The 22,962-nt window shown below is 48.3% G+C and overlaps 2 protein-coding genes across 4 annotated transcripts in view; both read right to left on the bottom strand.

Annotated features, from left to right (window-relative positions):
* ASIC2 (acid sensing ion channel subunit 2) overlaps positions 1-11,074 on the bottom strand; it is a 910,697-nt gene extending 899,623 nt beyond the window's left edge. Inside the window, exon 1 of the mRNA XM_054573128.1 lies at positions 10,520-11,074. Coding sequence (XP_054429103.1) covers positions 10,520-11,074 — 555 coding nt within the window. The remainder of the gene's footprint in view (positions 1-10,519) is intronic.
* The window catches only part of RPL38 (ribosomal protein L38), a 303,530-nt gene that overhangs the window by 184,837 nt on the left and 95,731 nt on the right, over positions 1-22,962 (bottom strand). The gene's annotated exons all lie outside the window — the stretch shown is intronic.

The following is a 22,962-nucleotide window of genomic DNA, read 5'->3' as shown; positions in this document are numbered from 1 at the left end:
TTTCACTCATAAAACACTTCACTCCTGGCACCAGATGTGTGGGTTTTCCCCTCACACCAGGCGATTCTGATAGTAACCACCCGGCATTAGTGCCGACTCTGTGGGTTAAGAGCTCCGTCCCACAGGACTAGCCCCCACTTTGAAGGCCAAGCCCAAATCCAGGCCACCTGATCTTCTGACCCACTTGCTACAAATCAGGGATTCACATGATCCCCTCCTCCGGTTCAGTAAATTGCTGGAATGGCTCACAGAACTCAGAAAAAGTTTGCTTCCTATTGTTGCTTTAGTATAAAGGACGTAACTCGGTAACAGCCAAATGGGAAAGATGCAGAGGGCAAGGTATGAGGAAAGGGGCGCAGCACTCCCGTGCCTCCTCCAGGTATACCACCCTCCCAGCCCTTCCTGTGTTCGCCAACCCCGAGCTTCCCCAACCCCTTCACTTAGAGGTTTTTATGGAGGTTCCATTACATAGGCTGAACAGATTAAGCCACTGGCCATTGGTGGTTAACCCCATCTGCAGCCCCTCTCTTCTCCCTGGAGGTCCAGGGGTGGGGATGAAACTTTTAACCCTCTAATCACATGGCTGGCTCTGTAGGCAACCAGTCCCCACCCTGAAGCCACATAGGGGCCATCAAGAGTCACCTCCCCAGCATTAACTCTGGCAGGGTTGAAAGGAGCTTATTAAGAATAACAAAATGTGCTCCTCTCACCCCAATCCCTCAGGAAATGCCAAGGGTTTTTAAAAGCCCTTGTGCCAGGAACTTGGGATGAAGACCAAATATAGATCTCTTATTAAATCATATTATCAGCCATGCAAGCCTGGAACCTATGTGTATCTTTCACTAAATTGCATGGCTGAACCATGAGACTAAAATATGTCAGGTGCCAGAGCCCCTTCATTCTTCTAATGCTTGCTACCCTCCCCTGGTAGCCTGGGAGGGCATTCCCCCGGCCAGGTGCGCCTCCTTCCCAGCCCTCTGGCTAGATCTATCTCTAGCCCCACCCACCCCAGAGGCCTGCTCACCTGTGTACCTCTCAGTCTCCCCAGCCCCCACATGGAACCAGGCCAGGCCCAACCACACCCAAGACTTGCTCTCTAGGATGGCATCTAGCACCCAGAGCTCTACAATAAATTGCTCTGGGAACTGCCCTTCAAGGAGCCATGTGCAGTCACTTTGAGAAGCCTGGTCTCTGTACAGCCATTCGAATCCCTGGCTACCAGCACCCACATGCATCCTGCACTCTCTCTGAATGAATATCAGCTCTTTTTCCTCTGAGGATTCTCCTCCAGCACTATTCTTGTTCCCAGCTTCTGAATCACATAACCCCAAGGTCACACAGGATTGGGAAATGGGATGTTTCTGCAGCTGCATGTGCTGGCTTATACCTATTATCAATTCTTTCTAATGCCATCTGCCAATGGCCCTCACCTCAGACCCAAGTACATGTTCAGGAAAGAAATAAATCAAAGATGCTCAGAGTTGGAGGTAACTTCAAAGGTCATAAATCCAACTCTTTACCTGACATTGATCTACCTCTGCAGCACTACCAACAAGCAATTGCGCGGCCTCAGCTAGAGCTGATGACAGGACACAGGTGCACTGCACTCCCAGGACAGCTCCTGCCTATCAGCGGCCATCCGCCTCTCTGAACCCCTGCCCACCCGGTGGTGCTAGCTCTGCCCTGCGGCCTCACATGGAGAAAGCCTCGTTCCTCTTCCCTATGACTGCCTTCTAAGTGTTTGAAGACCGCAATCATTTGGCCTGGAGTCACCCCCTTCCCTTTTCAGGCTAAACAGCCTTGGTTCTATTCCACGCTCATCACTCATGGCTCCTGTGACATATGAGGAGCATCACCCCTGGTCAACCGTACATTTCTCACTGCCTGCTTTATAGATGGGCCCAGCCACTGCCAACATCAAAGGCGGCCTCCCCCGCCTTGTGGCTTGAAGCCAGAACGATGCACATTCAGGAAGCAATGGCCGTGAAAGCTTGGGGGGAAGGTGGGAAAGAGAAGTTTTCAGAGTGAGTAGAGCTGGGAAATGATGAGAATGCAGACGCTGATAAAGGTGTGAGCTGGGATGTGAGCAGCTTGGGGTGCAGCACCTGGAAGAGTGAGGCGAGCTCAGCTCTTAGGACATGGGCAACTCTGGGAAGGGCTTTCCTTGGGCAAAAAAGCTCCAAAGAAGAACAAATCAGTTGTGCCCAGAGGAGTGAATCCTAATCAGAAGAGATGCTCATTTGAATTATGAAAAATCCCCCTTGAAAACAGTTACTGGTCCCTGTTGAGGTCACAGATCTAAAAAGTCCAAGGTTTAAAAAAGACTTTTGAAACAGGTAGTTCCTTCTCTCTAAGCCAGAGATAGGTCCATATGCCCAGGCGATTCTCAGTGTTACCAAACGGATGAGAAACGAAAAGTAATTGTTACACAGGTTGAGTGCCCCAGCAGAGCCAGAGATGGGGCTCATTGTCCGGGTGATTCACGGAGGGAATGACACTGGGAAAAGCCTGGAAGGGAACGGGACATGCAGGCTGGGGCAGGGGAAAAGGTGAGCCGAGCTGCGGCTTCAGGAGAAGTCCGGCTCACCCTGACCCCTTTCAAGAAGCTTTGGGGTGTAAATGGCACAATTTGTTTGGTCTCAAGGCAAGATACCTGGCATTTTGTACTCCTATGTCAGTAGGTCACTGGCCACTGGCTTCCCCCAGGCAGCACGGAAGGGCATAACCTCCTGAGTATCTGAGAAGAGGCAGCCCCAGTAGGCTAAGGGCACACTCTTGTTTCAATGCAGATATGAGAGGTCAGGGGCTGTACCCCTACTGCTATACAGGGGACCTGGGAGGCACATTAATAGCATCTTCCATAGATGTCCTTGCTAATTTATACATGAGCCCAACTCACAACTGCAGGATTGGTGTGATGGAAACATTCAGTCAGATTGATGAGGTCCATCCAGGCACATAATGGCCCGTGGACGGGATTTTGACCATAGGTGTCTGTGCGTCCGTTACTCTACCTCAGCCACTGATCTTCACTGTGTCAGCGTGTTTCTGCCTCCACTGAACAACTCTATCTAAATTATACAGACAAAAAATGGATAAATACATCTAGTTACAAAATATCCACTCTCTCCCCTCAAATATAAATTAAAGTTGTACTTGCAGCAAACAGATGTGGAGTCCGAAAAATAAATTTTGATTGTGTTCTATGGCATTAGAGTTCTACAGGTTGGCAAGTCCTTGAGAATCACCTAGCTCAACACCCTCATTTTACAGGTGAGGAAACTGAGGCCCACAGAGACTAATAACCTTGCCCAAGGTTGTACAACTCAGTCAAAAGAGGTCATTAAATCCAGGCAAGTATGTTCCTTCTGGGTTTCATGCCTTCTGAGTGTAAATTTCCATGGTCACTGAGGTAATCAATAGAGCATGTACCTGAGTCATAAGACAGTAAGTGCAGAGAGATGGAAAGGTGGTTTAGACACCAAAGGATAACACTTTTCAGGATGCTGTTTCCCAATAAACAGGCTTGTGTTGCAGATCTCAGCTTTATCAAATAATGAATATATATTTCTGAGTATTTGGGGCATCCACTACCCAATAACCACTAAGTCCAGTCTGTATGAACTGGGTTTAAGTCCACTGCATGGGAGAAATGGAATTTCAAACTTGCCAGGGTGATACAGGTTATTGGTTTCTCATTGACATAGATCATGGGTCAAATGGCCCTGCTGGTCAAATTTGATATTTCAACCCAGTTCCATCAAACATAAACACTCAGACGAAAAAGGAAAAGCATGTAGCACACTTCCAGATAGCTCTAGACCCAGGTGGTATGTTTTTGTTCTGATGGAGAGAATGGAACACTTGGTACTTTGAAATATGAACTGCTTGATAGAGCAACATCTCTAACAGCAAACTTAGTGCTAACAGCTACCGGTTCAGTCTTTGAGGAGCTTGTTTCAATGGGATCTCTTCCTACGAAAATCAGCAGCAAACTAGGATTTTCTTGAACTCATCTCTTCATTAAAGGAAGGACTTTCTGTAAAGAGTAAAGGGTACACTGTAGAGAAGGGGAAAGGGACTAGTTCCAATTCAGTGAGCTCTCAGGTGGCCTCCTTTCATCAGCAGTTCTGAGGTGTAAGAAGTCCCCAGGACAGAGACTCAGACATACTGACTCACCCCACAAGCAACTGGGCATTAATTCAGTGGCTGGTACAGTAGCTCCAGCTTTACTTTGCAAATAGATGGCATGGGTCATTATAATAGCTCCCAGTCATTGTCCTACCCTTCACCCCATCAGAGGGAAGTCAGTACATCCCTGAAAGCTTTACTTCCACAGAGCTCTGCAAACTAGAAGATTCCCAAATAAAGGCCAGCACCACAGCAAACTACTCACCAGGCTTGGCAGAGGCAGTCTCCCTAAAGACATGGCAAACACAAAACTTTGAAGCATCTTAAGGAATATGAGCGATTACCTAATTTGCATTAGGTATCATTTAGACTATTTTGACAGAGACTTGTGTTACAGGTTGGGGAGAGCCAGAATCTACATAGGGGGTTGGGGGGGCTGAGGAATGCAGTGTGGATGGTTGTGCCAAGAGAATCACAACTGGTCCTCAACCAGGAGCAAGGTCGGGCCTCATTCAGGATGTCCAATGTGCTGTCAACGAACACATCTCTGCTTTACCCGAGCAAACATCCAACAGACGATGGGCTTCAGGTGAATGCACAGCTGGACTGTCAAAGTCAAGACATTGGTGTTCAGCTGGAAACCTAAAACCCAAGGAGACTGAGCTAAGAGGGAAATCTCACGAGTTGTCCCAGGTGCTTTGAGCAGACAAGACAAGACATACCCCACAAAGAGGGTAGTGATCAGACCCATTGAGACATATCTTTTGGATTTTATTTTTTACTTTAAATGGGCCTTTGAGGAAATCTCTAACACCATGGACACCACCAGATATACAGGTGGGATCACAGACATAGGGATGCACACACATATACACATTATTTGACCCAAGGGAGCCCCTCCCAAAATGCCAAAATAATGCATGTAACGGTATGTGGGATGCTATGGTGGCCAATTTTTGTTCCTTCTCTACTCTTTCTCACACTTCAGGTTTTCTCCAATAAGCATGGATTGTTTCCATAATCAGAAAGTGTATTACTAAAATAACAATTATGGGACAAGTCACCTCAATGCAGGTGGAGCCCAGGTACCTACCCTGAAAAAGGGAGGCTGGAAAATGGTTACTTCATTTACTTCAGCTGTTGAGTCGCGTGACATTCAAAAAACCTTTAAGCCCACTTAGTATACTCTGAAGACACATTTTGAAAACTTACCATGTGCTAGATAGTACTAAGTCCTAAAAATAAAAAGTCAAGACATCATGTCTTACAGGGAGGAGAGACAGACATAAGCAATGCATAAAAATTATCAGTGGTTAGAGAATTCAAGTGTTAAATTAAATTATCTCCAAAGTCCCTTTTAGCCTAAACACTTCATGATTATAATGCAAGGAAAAGCATAACAACTGCTCTAACAGCAGAATAAGCCAAAATGCTACTTGGGAGACAGAGAAGGAAGAGATTAGTTTAGATTATGGTCATGGGGAGACAGACTGGCAATGGTTTCCTAGAGAGGGCTACAGCAACATTACAGCTGGATTTAAAAGATGACTAGGATTTAAACAAATAGACGTGGAGAGAGAGGTACAAAAAATTAAAAATAAAATAAAATAAAGAAAGGCTCACGAGCAAAGAATTCTGGGTCATTTCAGGAAACAGCAAGTAACTATTTAATTGATAAGCCTTTACTGGGGATTCTCATCCTTATATTTGGCATGATGTTTGCCAAGAATGTGTTCAATGAGACAAGACTCCTGCTCTCAACTAGGAGTGGGAAGTGGGCTGTGAGCTCGCTGATGGCAAGAACCTGGTCTGTCTTTATCACTGCTACAGAGCACATGCTCTACCTGATTGACAAGGGAATGGATGTGCATGTGCTAACGCGACTCACTGTGATAAAAGCTGTATACCTGGTCCATGGGTCACTCAGCTCCCATCAGGGGTCAGGCACGCATTTCCTGGGTTGAGTTTAGGAGCATAGGCTGGAACATGGAAGCCAAGATGATAGATAAGGAGAGGACATTCAGGCAGCAGAACTGACGTGAACGAAAAGTACTGGGAGAAGTGAAAGTTTAAAATATTATGAGAGTTACAAATCCCACAAACACAGAAGCCTGTGCTCTAAAGCGGTTGGTGAGTCACAGCATGGAAGGGTGGGAAGAGCACCGGATGGAGTCAAGAGAGCCAGAGTCAAGCACAGGCTCAGTCAGGATTCCTGTGGGACACTAAGCAAAGCATGGGGCCTGCCCTGCAGTTGGCATCTCCCATGTGCTAAAACTTGACATACCTCACCTCACCGGAGCAGTACCACAACTCTAAGTGGTAGGTATTATTTCTCCTGTTTTACAAGTGGGGAAGGTGAAATTGAAACTTGTCCAAGATTACAGGGCAAATACGGGACACAGTTTAATTCCAACTCAGATCTCTGCCCAAAGCCAGCATTTTTCACACACCCAGCTCCTCATGTAATAAAAAGTAATTTCAGGTTAGCTATGAACTCACCAGCCATGTGCAAGAATACCTAGTACATGCACTTCCTAAACCTTTCCTCCATGTCTCTACAATGCTATGGGATGTAGATTTAAAAAAAAAAAAAAAAAAAAAAAAAGCCATAGTAGTGCCTCTAACAAGATCTCAGTGGAGAAATCTTCCAATAAGAAAAGAAATGCTTTTCCTAAGAAACCTCAATTTTAAGGTACAAACACACACAACTACGGGAACAAGGTTAAACATACAAACTGAAGAGTCACTTGCATTCCTGAATGGGAAGGCAGATGAATCCCAAAGTGACAGCAGAGAAGCAACATAAAACGAGCATGTGCTAGTCACAGACAGTGGGGAGGCCCCCTGTCAGCACAGGTGAGCTACTGAACTCAACCGTGACCTCCGTGCTAAGAATCCCCATCTCAGTAGGACTGGGCTTTATCATAAGCTTTAAAAAAAAAAAAAAAAAAAAGCAGGGTCGGGGGCGGGGAGAGGCAGCCACCTCTCCCTTCCTGGTTTATCCTGTCAGCGTTACTCATCACCGGACCCTATGGTGGGCTACAAACAGCGCCGGTAGGTTGGACAGTAACTTCTTACTAATACCAATAATGACCAGCCTTACATCTGCATAGCTGTCACCAGGCACCAAAGAACTTTCACATAGACTGCCTCACGTGGGTCATCCTCCCAACAACCCTGAGTGAGAAAATCACATATTACTCTCGCATGTCACAGGGCCTAGAGAGGGTACAAATTACAACCCAGGAAATAAGCTGGAATATAATGGAGGTGGGGTTATCTTTCTCCTCTTAAAGTCAGATCATCCAGCATGGCTGGAGAAAACCCCCCGCCACAGTCCAACCCTCTTATCCTTTCTCCACTTCCTTCCACTCTAGGTCAGTGGGGGACTCTTCACTGCATGGACACTAAAGGATCAAAGTCGTCTTCTGCTTTCCCAGGAAGGAAAAGCATGTACCTACTGAAGTTAGGTGGTACCAGGTGAGGGCTAACAGTGTCCCCGCATGAGCTGGAGCACACCTGTTTACATGGCAGTTGGAATTGCACACCTGGCTTCCTGGGGACTTTTAACATCCACAGCCAGCCTTTCTCTCTGCTAAAATCATGGCTTGTTCACAAATTAAAGAGTATTACGCACTTCATTGCACACCAGCTAAGAACTTGGAATAAGGAAGCTTATGTGAAAGTATTAGCCCTGGTGATGGCATTAGGTATGCTTTATAGAAAAAAAAAACAAACAAAAAGAAAAAGTAACCCACCTGTGACCCCCTCCCCTATATTTAACTTCTCTAATAAGTCAGCCATGGTACTTAGAGATAGAAGCCATCCAGCTTAGTAAGTCAGTCAAGTAGAGAGGGATATGCAGCAGAGAGAGATTAGTGAACCTACTTCTCCGACAAATACCTGCAAGGCTCTCTGCTCCCTCCTGGTGTGGAAACCCAAGAATAAGCACACCTATCCCCCAGGCCAAAAGGGACAGGAAGAGAAAAGCAGATGGGAAGGATGAGCCCTCACTGCAAAGTCTTCGAACAAACTTGGCATCTTGTTCCCTCTAGTAGGGGCTCGATATCGCTGCTCACTGTGATCAATGGGTGAAAAAGACCAGCCTCCCATGTGGGGTCTCCTCCAGGTTTCCTGAAGTGTGTGCCCTTTTTGACCATCCCTGAACAACTTGAAGATCCAGCCCTAAAGCTCATGCCCTTTTCAGTCCTGGAGGAGTTCCTACATTGAGGGTCAGTCCAAAAAGGGACTTGGTGAGGATGGCAGGTAATGATATTTCACTTAATGAGTAATAAACCTTATCCACAGGTGACTTCACTATTTGAGACATCCTAGAGAGGTCAAAAGCTAAGGTAAGGCTTTAAAAGCTGATCTTTAGCCTCCTGGGACCCCAGCAACTCAAATGACGGGCCAAATGCAGCCTGACAGCAAAGAACCTTTACTTAGAATTAGAACTTGGTCATGAATTGAGAGAAAGCCAGTGTCTGAATATGTGGTTATGAGAATGCTTGAGAACTCTGTCCAGGGTCTGCCATGGACTATAGTGTCTCCCTGTGCCACCTTCTCTTTGCTGTCCGTGTTCCATGTGGGTTAAAGTAGACAGAGGCACAGCTGAGTGCATTTTGAGCTGCATGGTGCAGTGGTGAAGCTGAGCGTTGCTACGGCACTAGAAAGAATGGGCTGGAATACAGGGATGGTTGCAGCCTCCAGAATGAGGCATTTTTCCCCATCTCTCCCCAAGCCAACTAATACATCATTTGTGCGTGACGTGTTTTAGGATCCTGTCTGCTTTATTTAGAAGGGCTTTCAGTACTGCTGGTCCCTTCTCCCAGCTCAGACTCACTCCTTTAGTTCACGCTACTACTGATCTTGCTGTGCTTTTGCCCCCACAACATTTAAAGCAGATACTACAGAACAGCTCTACCAGGAAACAGAGCTCTAAAGGATGTGAGTCTGTGCCCCTCGACACTGAGCTTTTCCAGAACCAGAGACAGCCAACAGCAAGCATAGAGCCTGTGGCCAGAGACTGGTTGTAGCATTTAAAAAACTCAGACCCAGAGGCTGGTAGGCAGTGAACGTGCGAGCAGGGGGCGAAGGGGTGCCCATCAGAAAGGCAGGGTATGTCTTCATTAGGCAAAGGGCTCCAGACTAGTGCTGATGACAGTCCCTTTGCAACCTGCCATCCCAGACTTACAATTACAGTTCGGCTTAAGGCTCTGAGACTCCAAAACTCTCGATTCCCTAAGGCAGCAATGGGAGAAGCAGCCACATCTGGAGGGTCCCACAGACCCTGACACCCCAGACTTGCCTGGAAGCAAGGGGCTGTCTGCAGCTGCAGTCTGACCTGTTAATGCCAAGTTACGCCTAGCAGCGCGCCAACTGGGCACACAGAGGACCCCAGCAGCAGCAGCAGCAGCTCTCCTCCCCTCCTTCCTCCCTTTGCCCCTCCAGGCAGCTCCAGCCTGAATGTCAGCCACATCCCCTCAGCTCTGCCTCTTTACTCAGCTCCACACTCCTCTCCGGGCTTTCCCGTCCCACAGCTGCTCACCCTCCCCTCCCCACGCCACTCCTCTCACATCCACATTGTTAAGCGATTGTACATACAGTAAACTGAGCCTTTCGCTTTCAGGCTGGAGCCCCCAGGCAAGCCAGCCTGGACCGCATCACCCTCACAGCCATGTCACTGACCGCCCTACACACAGGCCCCCGCCTGGACCCTCCTCTTTGGCCCAAGCACCCTGCGCATCTCTTTGCTTCTGATCTGCCACCAGACCAAGGGAGACCCGGGGAGCCCAGCGTCTCCTCTCCCCACACGGAGCTCAGAATCCACACAAGAAAAGGAAGCAAAGAGACTTCCACACCTTTGCAGCATCACCTGCTTCAGCAAGATCCCAAAGCCACGGGAACCATCCAGGCTGCCTGGCGCCCCACACCCCCTTCTCTGGCTGTTTTAGCTCCAGCCCAGCCCACAGGATGCAGTGCTTGATAGCACTTCCGAGCAGAGAGAGAGAGAAAAAAATGCCACCTCGTCAATGACAAGCTGTTCCAATCACACAGCTCAGACACCAAATGCCCCAGACAACAGACAAATCAGGCCTCCTCCCTCTGGTTGGGAGGAGGCCAACTCAGCACATCTGGAGAAGTGAACCCCACGGCAAGCTCTCTTCTCACCCCCACATCTGACCAGGCAACAGTGCCCCTCCCAGCAGGCACACTTCTCCAATCAGTTCCAACAGCTCTGGCCAACTACCCTCTTGGCCTTCAACTGAGGCACGACTCTCTCCCCTGTTCCAAAGCACAGGGAGACCCCAAACCAAGTGGGACACCACCGGCATGGCACTTCTCAACGGGACCAAGCACAAGAGTAAGCTAAAAACCAAGTACTCACTGTGGTGAAGTCTTGGTGGCCACACTCCTGCCCTTTGAACTTGCAGTAGAGCATCATATCCTTCAGGTCGTGGCCCACACGATGCAAGAACTCCAGCATGCTGAACTGCTTGGGTTTGTAGTGTTTGAAGTTGGCCTTCTGCCGCAGGGCCTCCAGCACGGAGGGGTCAGCCAGGTGCGGATCCGGGATCTGCAGGTTGACGTCGAGCAGGGCCAGCAGCTCCCCAGCATGGTACAGGTCATTGGTGGTGAGCCTGGAAAACCGGAAGCCGTTGAGGTTGCAAAGGGTCACAGCTGGGAAGACCAGGCTTTGGGCCACCACCTCGTCCACCTTGGTGACATGCTGGTAGGAGAAGTAGTAGGACACCCTCTCGGAACTCTCCACCAGCAGCAGGCCCAGGGAGCCCACAAAGGCCACGGCCCAAAGCACACGGCGGATGGTCAGCGGTCCATACACGAAGATGTGGCGGATGCCGTGGAGGGTGGAGGTGTTGGCAAAGATCTGGAGGCTCGAGGGCTGCAGGCTGCCCTCGCTGGGGCTCTCCTTGAGGTCCATGGGGACCCTGCGCAGTTCGGCAACTGGCTTCAGGTTGATCAGATTTCAGAGAAGAGTTCCCAGTCCTCGAGCTCAGCTTAAACCTTGACGTTCTAGGCAGAGAACCCAAGGCGAGCCTCAGGCCAGGCGCGGTGAGTTTATCCTGAGAGCCCCGCCGCAAGCTGACACGGGTGAGTGTTTATATAAAACCCATTCAAACTCTAGCTCCTGATTTTTTCCAGGCGATAAGGAGGGCTGGTTTTATTTAGGGAGACACCAAGGTGATGTGGAAGAGATGTGGGTGGGAAGGGAGAGCTTAGCCAATGGAAATAAAGTCCTCCCCCCTACACACGCCACTAGAGACAAGATTAAAAGCGAGAGCGAGGGAGAAAATGCTTAAAACAAGTCGCTGAGCAGCTTGGAGCCTGTTAACCAGTGCATAATGCCCCGTGTTAACCATCCCGGGGATGTCAGGGCGGCCACGCTGATGCACTGCGGGCGGGCGGCGCAGGGCCGAGCCTTCAGAGCCTTCAGAGCCGCCGCTGCCGCTCCGGTCTTCTCCCCCGCACTGTTTTGGACTCCGGATTCCGTTCCTCGCCGCCGGCCTCCGTCCCTCTTCTTCTCCTCCTCCAGGCCCCCTTTTCTGGGCAAAATTCCAAACGCCGGCGGCCGGGGTTAGCGCCTCGGAGAGGAGGCAGCGCGCGTCCGCGGAGAGGCGAGGACTGACCGGGAGGCTAGGTGCCCGGGGCTCGGACAGGGACTCGTCTCTCCCCAGCTCCTGGAAGAAAAGCAAGACCCTGAGCGCGCGGAGCGAGCTGGCCTCTCTCACCCCTCCTCCACCAGGCTGCTGGGGGGAAGGGCGCAGCGGGGACGGTGGGGGCAAGGTCTTGTGGTGGCTGGGGACCCGGCGAAAGTTTCTTCGTAGCCGTTTTTTTGCAGGGAGCTAATGGGGGCTTCTCCCCGAAGGTGCAAAACCAGCGCTGGAGTGAGAACGTGACACCCCGCCCCCACGGATGGCAGAAAGGCACTTGATAAACTCCCGTGAGCCAGGTATGCGGGGGGAGGCAGCATTCCTTTGCACCAATGTCTGCTCCCGGGCCAGGCTCAGCCTGGGGTTTCCAGAGGGGAGGTAGGTAGTGGAAAAGCGGGAAGGAAAGAAGCAATGTAAAACCGCAGGACCTCTGCTGCCGACGGGAGGGGGACATGCCAGGGAGCAGGAGCCCTTCCAGAAAGGGAAAAGCCAGGCGCCCCTTGGAGCCCCAGAGAAAGAGCAACAAGTAGCCCCCACCCCGGCAGAGCCGGCAGGAGTATCTAGCTGAAAATGAAAGGCAGCTGCGGTTCCAGGTAGGGCTGGCTGCATTCCCTTTGCGGGGGGTGGGGGGTGCGCGTTTGTATGTACACGTGTGTGTATTCTGCCCCAGAATATGCCAGATGGAAGCACAGCTGGAACGATAGGTGGGAGCTAAGGATTGGGCTTCCAGCCACCTACCTACCTCTTTCTTCCTGAAGATCTCCTGGAAGTCAGCCCCTGCTAGCAGGTGGGTGTGGCTTGCCAGGGCCAGAGATCAAATGACTACAATCTATAGAATCAGCGATGCTAAATCTTCCTCAGGAGTTAAGGACCTGACAGTTCCAGGGGTCAACCCAATGCACACTGCCCAGCTGGGACAAAGTGACAAGGCGGAGGCTTACTGAGCCAACCTGGTGTCCCCAGGGCATGCCAAGCTTCAATAACACTCCTTGGAACATGGTGGTGAAGGAGGCAGCTTTGGGAATGTCCCTCCGGGTAGGTATCTACTCTGAAATATTTTTCCAACCTAATATGCCCTCTTGCTAAACCACGTCCAAGCGGAGAACAGTGTCCGGATGTACTCTGAGGCAACATGTGACATTAACGCAGTGGTTTATTGATCTGGGCGCTCAAAAGGCAGAAACAGTAAGCACCAATGACAGAGGCTAGTCAGCCTCATGCATGTGCCATCCCAGAGGCCCCAGACACTGCCTGTAGGGCTGCCTGGAGGGGGCACAAGGGTTTCGAGATGGGTGCAAAAACTGAGAATCTATCCCATGTCAGGACCTGCGTCAGCGTGCCTTACCGTCTCATGTAAACCTTGCCTCCATCTTGACAGGTGTGTGTTGTTACTCCTCGTCTACAGATGAGAAACATGTTCACAGTAGGAAAATGCCCTGACTGAGTAGTGAGCTACTAAGTGCCAGAGCTGGGACTTGAACTCAGTTTCCCTCTAAAATACAACTTCAAAAAGCAGATCCAAAACATTCCTTCCCAAATGTAGAAAGGGGGCCAGGATTTCTACCCTGTTTTCCCCCATTACACACACAACTGCCTACCAGAACCTTAAAAGGTTACATAGAGGCTTTAACTGGGTTCAGTCACCCAGATGGTCTCAGTACCACCTTAGTGTCTCAAAGCTGCGTCCCTGAGGCAGCTTCTAGAGTGGGGAAGGCAAGTGGAATGTACATTTAAGGGCATGGGAAGGGGAGAGGAGCCTCTGATTGCCTGGGCCTGTTCTCGGGTCACCAGAAAGTCATATCCAGTGGATGACCTCCTCCAACCCTCCACGCCCCCCATGACATTTCTTACAATCTTACACGACCCCCCCTTCAGTGTGCCCTCAGAGGGGGTTCAAAAAATGAGCATGGAAACGGCTCATTTTTTGACATCTCTCTTGCTGCACTGGAGGCAGATTCCAAAGCATCAGTATAGGCATGTTCAAAGGAAATACTGATTAAGATACTGATTCCCAAAATAAGTTAACAATTTTTCCAGAGAAAGGCCATGAACTGAACTCCTGATTTGTTAAGTCCCCTAGGTTGGGGGTCAGATCACTCAGGGCTTTCACTTGTGTCCTCACGTGACTTACTAAAGATAACATTAACCGACTCACGAGGTATACATACACAACATCTATTTGAATGGTGGCACAGGTGCCTCCTTGCAAGGCAGTAACAATGTCCAAGGCCACCATATTTTGGAGGACAGCTTTTCTCAGAGACATTTCAGTGTTTAGTAAAGACAAGCTTTGCCGCTATCATTTAAGGCTTGTTGGGTGAATTCAGTCAGGGCTTCTATGTGTGTTAAAATGTCCTCCAGGCCAATTGAGGGAACAAAGGCAGCGGCCGAAGAATTGTTTCTGTCGGAAAAAGCAGCACCTACCTGGCCTTGAGAAGAGGGAGGTTGGCAGCTTCAGAACTTGACCTGGTTGTGTATACCGTACATATTACCAGGGAGGCAGCACTGTCAGGTGTGAGGAGACGGACGGGGGATAGGAGATGCATGACCAGTACCCCCACTTTCTCCCCTCTTTTAATGTTGCGTGTTCCCTTCCAAGTATAATGCATTTCAACAGGTCCAGTTTGCAGCAGGACAATGGGATCCCAGTGGAGACAGAGTAGTTCTCCTTTGCCCAGGGGTATCAAGTAACTCACCCATGCCGGTGGACATCCCATTGCAAATTCTAGTAGATAATGGTCTCTGAGGTGTGGTGGGGGTTGGTATTCGCAGCAGCGTAGCACGTTGATCCACAGTGATAGCTGGGGCAATGGCTGTTTCCCACACTGCTATACTTTTATGGCACTGGGTATCTCAGCAAGGGTCCTCAGCATGGCATAGGAGGCAACAGGCTCTACTGGTTGATCACTCAAATATATTAAGCCTAGTACACTACATTAGTCCACCTGGCAGTCGTGGGAGCCAATTCAAGTCCAACATGAATCCACAATTTGGGGGTGCGGTGGAGGAAACTTAAGCACCAACAGGTTGACTGCAATACATCACACCTGTGGAAAAGCTCAATTACGAAACAGCACAACTGTGGAACAGCTAGGCAGTGAGAGAGCCCTCAGGTGGAGCTCCGCCCTCTCAGGCTGGATGTCTGGGGGCCCTCCTCAGCTCTAGCTCTGCTCAGGTCCATGCAGTCCAATCCAGACTGATGCCTTCCCTGGAATGGGAAGGTGCACTCCCTAAGCCTAAGGGGAGCTGGCTTATGTAGCAAGAAATCCCTGCCCCTGATTCCTGATTGGCCTGCCCTAACGCAAATGAGTACTCCAAATCATTACAGGTCGAAAAGCACTGTCCTGATTGGTTGGAGAGAAACCATTCTGATTGGTCAGTGAAAATACAAATGAGGATATAGTGATACAGCTCTGATTGGATGAGGAAAGTCTCAGTCCTACTGGTTGAAATACGATTCCAGGAACTCTTATCTAAGGGTCCGTTCAGAGGCCAGAAACAGTGTGGGCTTCTCCCTAAAGCATGATTCATGTGAGAGACCCTGTTTGAACATGGCTGCTCGGCTCTATTTTTAAATTTCAGCCCAGTTAGCCACCAGAAGTCTTTCTTGGTAGGTATCTTCTTTCTCATGCTCCACGTGGCCAAGGTGGTTTTACCTTTGAGTAATTTAGTCTGTTGCTTCCATTTGTCCTTTCCACTCACCATGCTGCTTGCAGGTTTTAGGAGAGAGGGAACCTCTATTCAATGTCATGTTTTTAGCCCAGTCTTGTACATTATGACCTTTGAAATGTGACCCCCAATCACTGTCTATTCAACTTTGGTATCCACAGATGGTACTCAGTTTCTCTAACCCTGTAATGGTGATAGGCTGGTTTGCACAGCAACAGGAGAAAGCTTAGGTCTACACAAACCAAGGCCTACTTAAACCTTCATTGAAGGGAGAAGGCCCTTATGAGCAATTTGCTAATCTCTCACAGCTGGGAACTCCAGTGGATGGCCCCACACTCCTTGGGACGTTACCTTGGGCATTGTTTAGAACTCACAGGATCTGCTGTTAGTGCATTAACCACGCCACTGTGTTTCAAGGGCAATCTGGCATCTTTGGCAATATGCCATCCCACCCATGCACTACGGTGGGCACCCTTTGTGTGTACTCAGTCTGCTGAATCTCCTGAAGGGTCAGTTGCTAAGGCTCGTACCTGGGCTTCTTGATTGCATTATGAGCCAGAAAATGGAAGACAATGAGAACTAGAGGACAATGAGAACTGCCTCAGGCTCCTGCAGGCAAACCCAAATGTCTTTTGACCTGTCCTGACTTCCAGAGGGCACACTCATGGTCATCTACCCCTTAGCTTTCCATTGTCCAAGCCATAGGTTAATCTCTTTAGAACAGCCCAACTGTCAGTGCAAAGGGTCCACGGTCAGGGCTCATGAGGGATCACCAGCCAAACCTCTGTGAGTTCAGCTCACTGGCTGCTGCGGTTTATTCCTGCTTCCTGGTATCTGTTTACGTGGAAATTTCCCCCACTCTCTCTCTATAGGCCACAGGGCCTGCCACAGAAATAGGGGACATTTGGAGTATCTGCATATTCTACAGAGTCTTGGAGCACCTGCATCTCTCAAGATAGTGGGCAGGTGGACAGGGAGCTCCTCCACTGCAAACAGGCATGCCATTAGTCAAAGTGGGCGTTCGAGCCATGGCAGAGCTGGGTCAATGAAGCATATTCTCCACCCACCCCATGATTAGAAGTAAAGTTCTTGCAATGATATGCTTATTGTTCCTGCCCAAGAAGCTCAGCCTGGAGCGACGCTGTATACACTGTTGGGAGGTTTTGCTCTCTGGGAGTTTATAGATTTCTGCCCGCTTCCAGAGCTGGCACCAAAATCCTAGGGATACTCTCTCCTGCTATCTCTGCCACAGAGCCCAACCCATACCCTCTGGAGACACAGATACATCTAACTCAAGTGGTAGCCCTCCTTGGGGGATGCCCAGAGCTTTAACCTGTTTCATCAGTATTTTTGCCTTCTCAAAGGCTGCTGGCTGCTCTGAGTCCCAGTCCCACACATGCTCTTTCTTGACCAGGCAGCACAGCGATGGAGGCACTGTGCCAGGTAGGGAAGAATAGTCCTCCACAACCCCCCAATCCCTTGCACCTCTTTCACGGTCTTAGCGGTTGGATAGGCTTGTACCTTATCAGTCACAGCCTCTGCAATAGCGTGCATCTCACCCAGCCAAACAACTCCCAAAAACCACATTGGTGCCTGGGCCCTAAATTTTCTGTGGATTCACCTTGCAGATATTCCAGCAAAGTCTGCAGCATGGCCTACAGCTGAGGCAAGTCTTCACATGTTAACATTATATCATCAATGTTATGGGCCTGTTTTACTGACATAGGAAAGATAGCAGGGACAGGTCTCAAGCTACCATACTATCATATATTGTAGAACTGCAGGTAGCCATGGGAAGATACTTGAAAGGCCCCTTATTGCCCCTCCCATATGAAGGCAAATTTATCTTAGTTCTCAGAAACTCATACTTCTCAGTGACTTGCCAGGAATCTCCTTGAAGACAAGCACTTCTACAGGAACTTTTGCAAAGGCACCAGAGTAAAACAATCACTGTCTGTAAATGACAAAAGACTTAAAAATGGTCATCATCAAAGATCTGATAGGAATTCATTTTGATGCCGTTGACAAGGAAATTTCGTTGTTCCTGTGACGTATATTTTTAAACTATAACTGATAACATTATATCAGAACATACAAGATTTTTAGGAATTCTATACAAATACACCCTAAAGAAAATGTACCATCATTTATTTGACAATGCTTCCCATGTAATTTAACATCTCAAATAAGCCTAATTAGTTTAATATCTCTCTTTTATAAGGAGAGAGAACATACCTTTTGAGATGTTCCAGGGGCCCTCTGGAATATCCCAAAATTAGTTCAAGGTCAACAAGAATTCATTTAAAATTTGATTTGGGGGAAGTTTGTCAAAAATATCAAAAGGTTTTTAAAAATGCTTTATTAAATAGGACTCTAAGTCACTGTGAAACAAAACATTATCCATTTAACCAAAGTGACAAAGACTTTAAAGGCAAATACAGTTACATACTTGTAAAGAAAAAGAAAAAAGAAAGGAAGAAATTAACTCTCTTAATAAAGAAGACTTGGTTTTCTTAAGTAATCAAGACCTGGTAAAGACAGCATAAAACACAGGAAATTATTTTGATAAAGCACAGAATCATTGTTTTCTAGGCAGATTACTTAAAAGGTAAAGAAAAACCTTTCACAATCTTATCAAGAATAGACACATAGTCCAAGAAAATTAAGTTTTAGTTTTACATAAGTACACTGTTGATACTACAGCTTATTTTTCTTTAAGCCAATTAGACAGAGCTATTTTACAAATTAATTTTGGCAATACCCTCCAGAGGTAGAAAAACAATTAGCAGTGTGGTTTATATATAAACATCAGATATTCCAGGATCCTGAGAAATGCTTTTGTGGTATTCAGTTGATTAAACATTCCCCTCTGCAATCAGATTTATAATAGCCATTTGCTCTGCGCTGTGTATGTGTAGGAGGTATGGGACTAGGTTTAGATTGGGTCCACTTGGCCCAGACTTGCAGGTACTGCCTTAATTGTGTGTAATGGTGGTCTTTTGATGAAGGCAAAATGCTAATTCTATAACTAAACATTAAAGGACTTTCCAGATAAATTAATTTGCAAATCAGGCCATTTAACCCCCTATTAGACAACCTGCCCAGGTTTTGCTGTGGTATATTTATTCACTTATGAATGAATAAATGAACATGTGGACAAATCGCTTTCTCTGACACAGAGGCTGCTTTTCTGAGATGTATCAAGAACTGAATTCTCTTCCGACCCTGGGGAACCTGGGCTTGCCTGGAGCCTGGAGCCCGGAAACCGTGAGAAGCACAAAGTGCAGCCTCCTTCCTTCTCCAAATAGTGACAGGAGGGAAGGTTAGGAAGCTGAGATCTACAATCAGCTCTAACACTAATTTGCTACTTTTGCCAGATGCATGGTGCTGCCACCATCACTCCCCGATTTAAAAAAAGAGAGAGAGAGAGAAAGAAACACACATTCTTTTCTAACGTACAAATGACATTATTATTTCCAACTCTGAGGGGCCTCAATATATTTCAATTTTTCCTCCTGGCTTGTGATTGTCATAAAGAAAAGTTAAAAATCAACAATTATAAACCAAAGTATTCCCTGCTGTTGGTTGGTTTATAAATAAACACCTCATACAACAACTATTCCCATTTAATTACCTCAGTGTACACTTAGCAAATAATTTGTCATGAAGGGTATACCAGGGAGGAACATTAAGCAAAGCTGGGCACTTAATGCATACCTTACTGATATTTTATTTATAGTTGTTTTATTTTTTTTTTTTTCCTTCCAGGAAAAACTAGAGAGGCCAGACCACACAGAGTGGGTTTTGGTGGCTCAGCGGCCAGTGGCTCTGAGCCCTGGAATGGACTGAATTTGCTGTGTGGCCTTCGGAAAACCACGTAACATCTCTGTGCTGTTTGCTCGTTTATGCTAAATCACGGCCAAGGCTCCCTCCCACCTGCACCAGCTTTCAGTCTGCTGCAATTGGACGCGAGCCTTGACCAAATCATGAATGCATAGTTGATGGGACGGAACTCAGTCAGAATTTGGGATCCTGCTCAGTAACCCCATGTCACCGTCAGCCAGAGCGGTGTGATGACCGGACCCCCTGAATTTGAATTACCCAACACCTGTTAACCCTGCAGGCCCCTGCTCCAGTCCCCCTCCCACGCGCTGTGCTCCGCTGAATCCCAGTCCCTGGGCTGGGGCCAGGAAGGCCCTCTTCCTTCAAAGGGTTATGGAGGCCAGAAGGGGCCCTCCGCCCAGAACTAGCCGTGCATCTGGAGCTCCGACTGCCTATCAGGCGCCCCACGCTGGTTCCTGGAGTTTGACACTTGCGTTTCCCTCTGCCTGCCTGGACCGATTTCCCCCATGGCTGGCTCCTCATTTGCCATCTACTCAGAGAGGCCTTGGCTGGCCTCCCTGTCTCCACCCGCCACCCCACCCATCGCCCATCACATGTTCCCTTTCCTTCTCATTACTAGTCATTTTCTGAAGTTCTTCTCATCTCCCTGTGAATGATCTGTTGCTCCTGCTGGAATAAAGGCCCCCAGCCTCTGCCACCAGTCCCAGCCGACCCTCACTCCCGGGGGTGGAACCCCCGCCTGGCTTATTGGAGGCTGTATTCAAGCTCAGAGGGCATGGGAGGTGCTCAGTAATACAAGAATTCATGAACAAATGAACACTAGCTGGACTCCCTTATTTCTGATGCTGACACTGCTTCTCTGAGGTGCAAGAATGAGGACCCTCTTCCGACTCAGGGAACCTGGGGCCTACCCTGAGCCCCAGGGCAGGGTGAGGGGCAGCTCTTGTCTTCCAATCCTGTCTGCTGTTCCCCCAGCACCTACGGAAGGCCTTAGTGGAACCCGAGCCAGTGCATCCAGAGAGGGGCTATGCACCCAGGGAATCTCAGCCAGGGTTACCTGACCTGAAAAACCTGACTTCAGAGCTCAGGACTAAGTTCCCCCTCATCATCTACAAAGTCATGTGTGCCAGGGAGAGTATGAACTGAGCACTGCTTACCCACTCAAGGAAAGGGCTATTCTATCTTTATGCCCCCCCACCCCCGACTGTGAACGGCTGACTTTGACACTTCCCATACAAACTTCTCTCTACTTTCTTAATCTGATAGGCTGATGATGTCACCAGGAAATAACTTAAACAGTAAATGTTGAACGAATGCTTGCCGGTGTGAAATAAGGAAATCAATTCACAAGAGGGCCTCCAAACTCTTTCTTACTGTCGATCCAGTTTTTGATAAACAATATTTACTTCGTACTCTGAGTGCTGGCCCCTTTGTACAGAATCAGTGGCTTCTAACACTCTCTTATTTTGTTTGCTTTCAATGACATACATCTACCTGTAGCCCCTTAGTCCCATATGGACTGCCCTCCCAGGAAGGCTGAGGAGACACTTCTGGACTGCACCTGACCACATCCATTTTTATCCCGTAGGCCCTTAATCCAGCCCCTCTGTTTAAACACATCAGAGTCCTGTTATCTAGATGAAACAGGCCTGGTTCAAAAGTACACCACGGGTGAAACGAAGTTCCCAGGCCTCGGAGGCCTTGATTTCTGCTTTGACTTCATGTCATTTCCCTTCTCCTCAAGGCTGTGAAAGTCCACCCCACCCACCTTTCTCCTGCCCAACCTCTCTGTTTTATGTTTCTTTACTCTAAATATTCTTTATTTTGTCTTCTTGCCTTTTTTAAAAATTTTTATTTATTTTTAGAGAGAGGAGAAGGGAGGGAGAAAGAGAGGAAGAAAAACATCAGTTGGTTGCTTCTCACATATGCCCTCAACTAGGGACCTGGCCTGCAACCCAGGCCTGTGCCCTGAAGGGAATTGAACCAGTGACCTTTTGATTCATAGGCCAGCACTCCGTCCACTGGGCCACACCAGCCAGGACTCCTCTTGTTTTCTTGTGGCCTTCTCTTTCAGTCTCCTATGTCCCACTTTCCCCAGGGAAGGAAATAGAAGAAAGAAACCATCACTGTTTGCTTTCTTTCTGTCTCAATCCCTGGAGCCGAAGGCTCCACACATAGGACAAAGAACCAGAGAGGCCCCAAAACCAACAGGCCACAGGCAGGCTTTCAACAAAGACTTTATTAGCACCACCTGGGCCATAGGTGCGCTAGCACACCGCGGAAGAACACCAGCGAAAGAACAGTGCCCTGGAAACCTGTCTGCCTTGCTTTTGAGTGGAACTGCCTCTCCCCCTTGTGGTTACAACGACTCGTCCTGCGGAACAAGTCATTAATGGTGGTGGTATTTTATCATCTTTGCTCTCTTGGCTTATTATGCAACCTCTTTGACTCATCATCCCTGTATCACCCACCCACCTACCTTATATCAGTGTCCTCCCCTCTCTATTCATCCACCTGCCCCTTTAAAAAGTGTTTCAGCCTGTGTGGGTAGGCGCGCCCTTCATTTGTGTACCTATTTGCATTTCATGATTTCTCTGTGTCTCCTGTATTCATTTTAATTCAATGTGTTATTCCCTAGCTCTTTCATAGAACAATGTGAAATAAAAGTAATGAAATAGGAATAAGAAAGCGGAAAACACGATTAAGAAAAAAGGAACAATGCCTTGGTATTTATGATCACGTTCATCTTTTTCTCTGCCTTGATATGCATTCTAGTCCCAGTTCACAACACATGTTGTAATGTGTCCAGCCCTGAGGTGGGCACTACAAGGGAACAAGCAAGGTGTGAAAAACATGGCTGCTGTGCTCTGGGACTGTTCACCTCACAAGTGTGGCGCTCACGTCACATCCATGGCACACTTGATGGGAAACGTGACCCCATTTGATTTCTGTAAGCAGAAGAGGGGTCATGTGTCCATGATAAGAAAGAAGAAACTGAGCCTCAGATTGTTGGAAGACCCCAAGAAGATGGCAGGAGAACCTGGGGCTCAAATCCTGGTGTCCTGACTTCAGATTTCATGTTATTTCCACCCTGCCTTTATTCAAATCAGGCTTCCGCACAGATGCTGCACAGAGACACGACAGTGCCACACTGGCTGGCCATGCCACGAAGAGCTGGCTTCAGGGAAAAGGAAATCAATGAGGGCTGGAGGGGAGTGAAGAGACCGGCGGGGAGGGATGGGTGGGAGATGGAGCCTGGAGGAGGCTTCAGGACTCTGTCCAAGGGCTATTTTGGGGAGGTCCTTCCAGACCCTGCGTGTCTGTGTGTATTCATCCAAAGGGCCACAGAAAAGCCACCAGCGGCGGGGGGCCCAAGAGCTTATTGGGGAAGGAGTGAGAATGAAGTAAACGTCTTTACCTTCTATCTCTGTGTATAAGAATATAAATACATACAGAACATATGTATATGTGTTTCCTTTTTCTGAGTCTGATTATACATTCAGGGTAGCAAGGTTTTATTGCCTGCTAATTTGGTCTGGCCACTTTGATACAGCGATGTGGGAGGACACCATTCAGTAGGAGACATCATTTTACTATTGTTGGAGAAAGCCATCAAGGGAACGTTAACTGCTAGTTTAGCCACGAG

This window comes from Pteronotus mesoamericanus, unplaced genomic scaffold (genome assembly GCF_021234165.1).
Source record: "Pteronotus mesoamericanus isolate MK-2021 breed Mesoamerican mustached bat unplaced genomic scaffold, CSHL_Meso_final contig_246, whole genome shotgun sequence".
Classification (NCBI taxonomy): Eukaryota; Metazoa; Chordata; class Mammalia; order Chiroptera; family Mormoopidae; genus Pteronotus; species Pteronotus mesoamericanus.
Note: the sequence above shows the minus strand (reverse complement) of the source record. Positions and strands in the feature narration are given on the sequence as shown.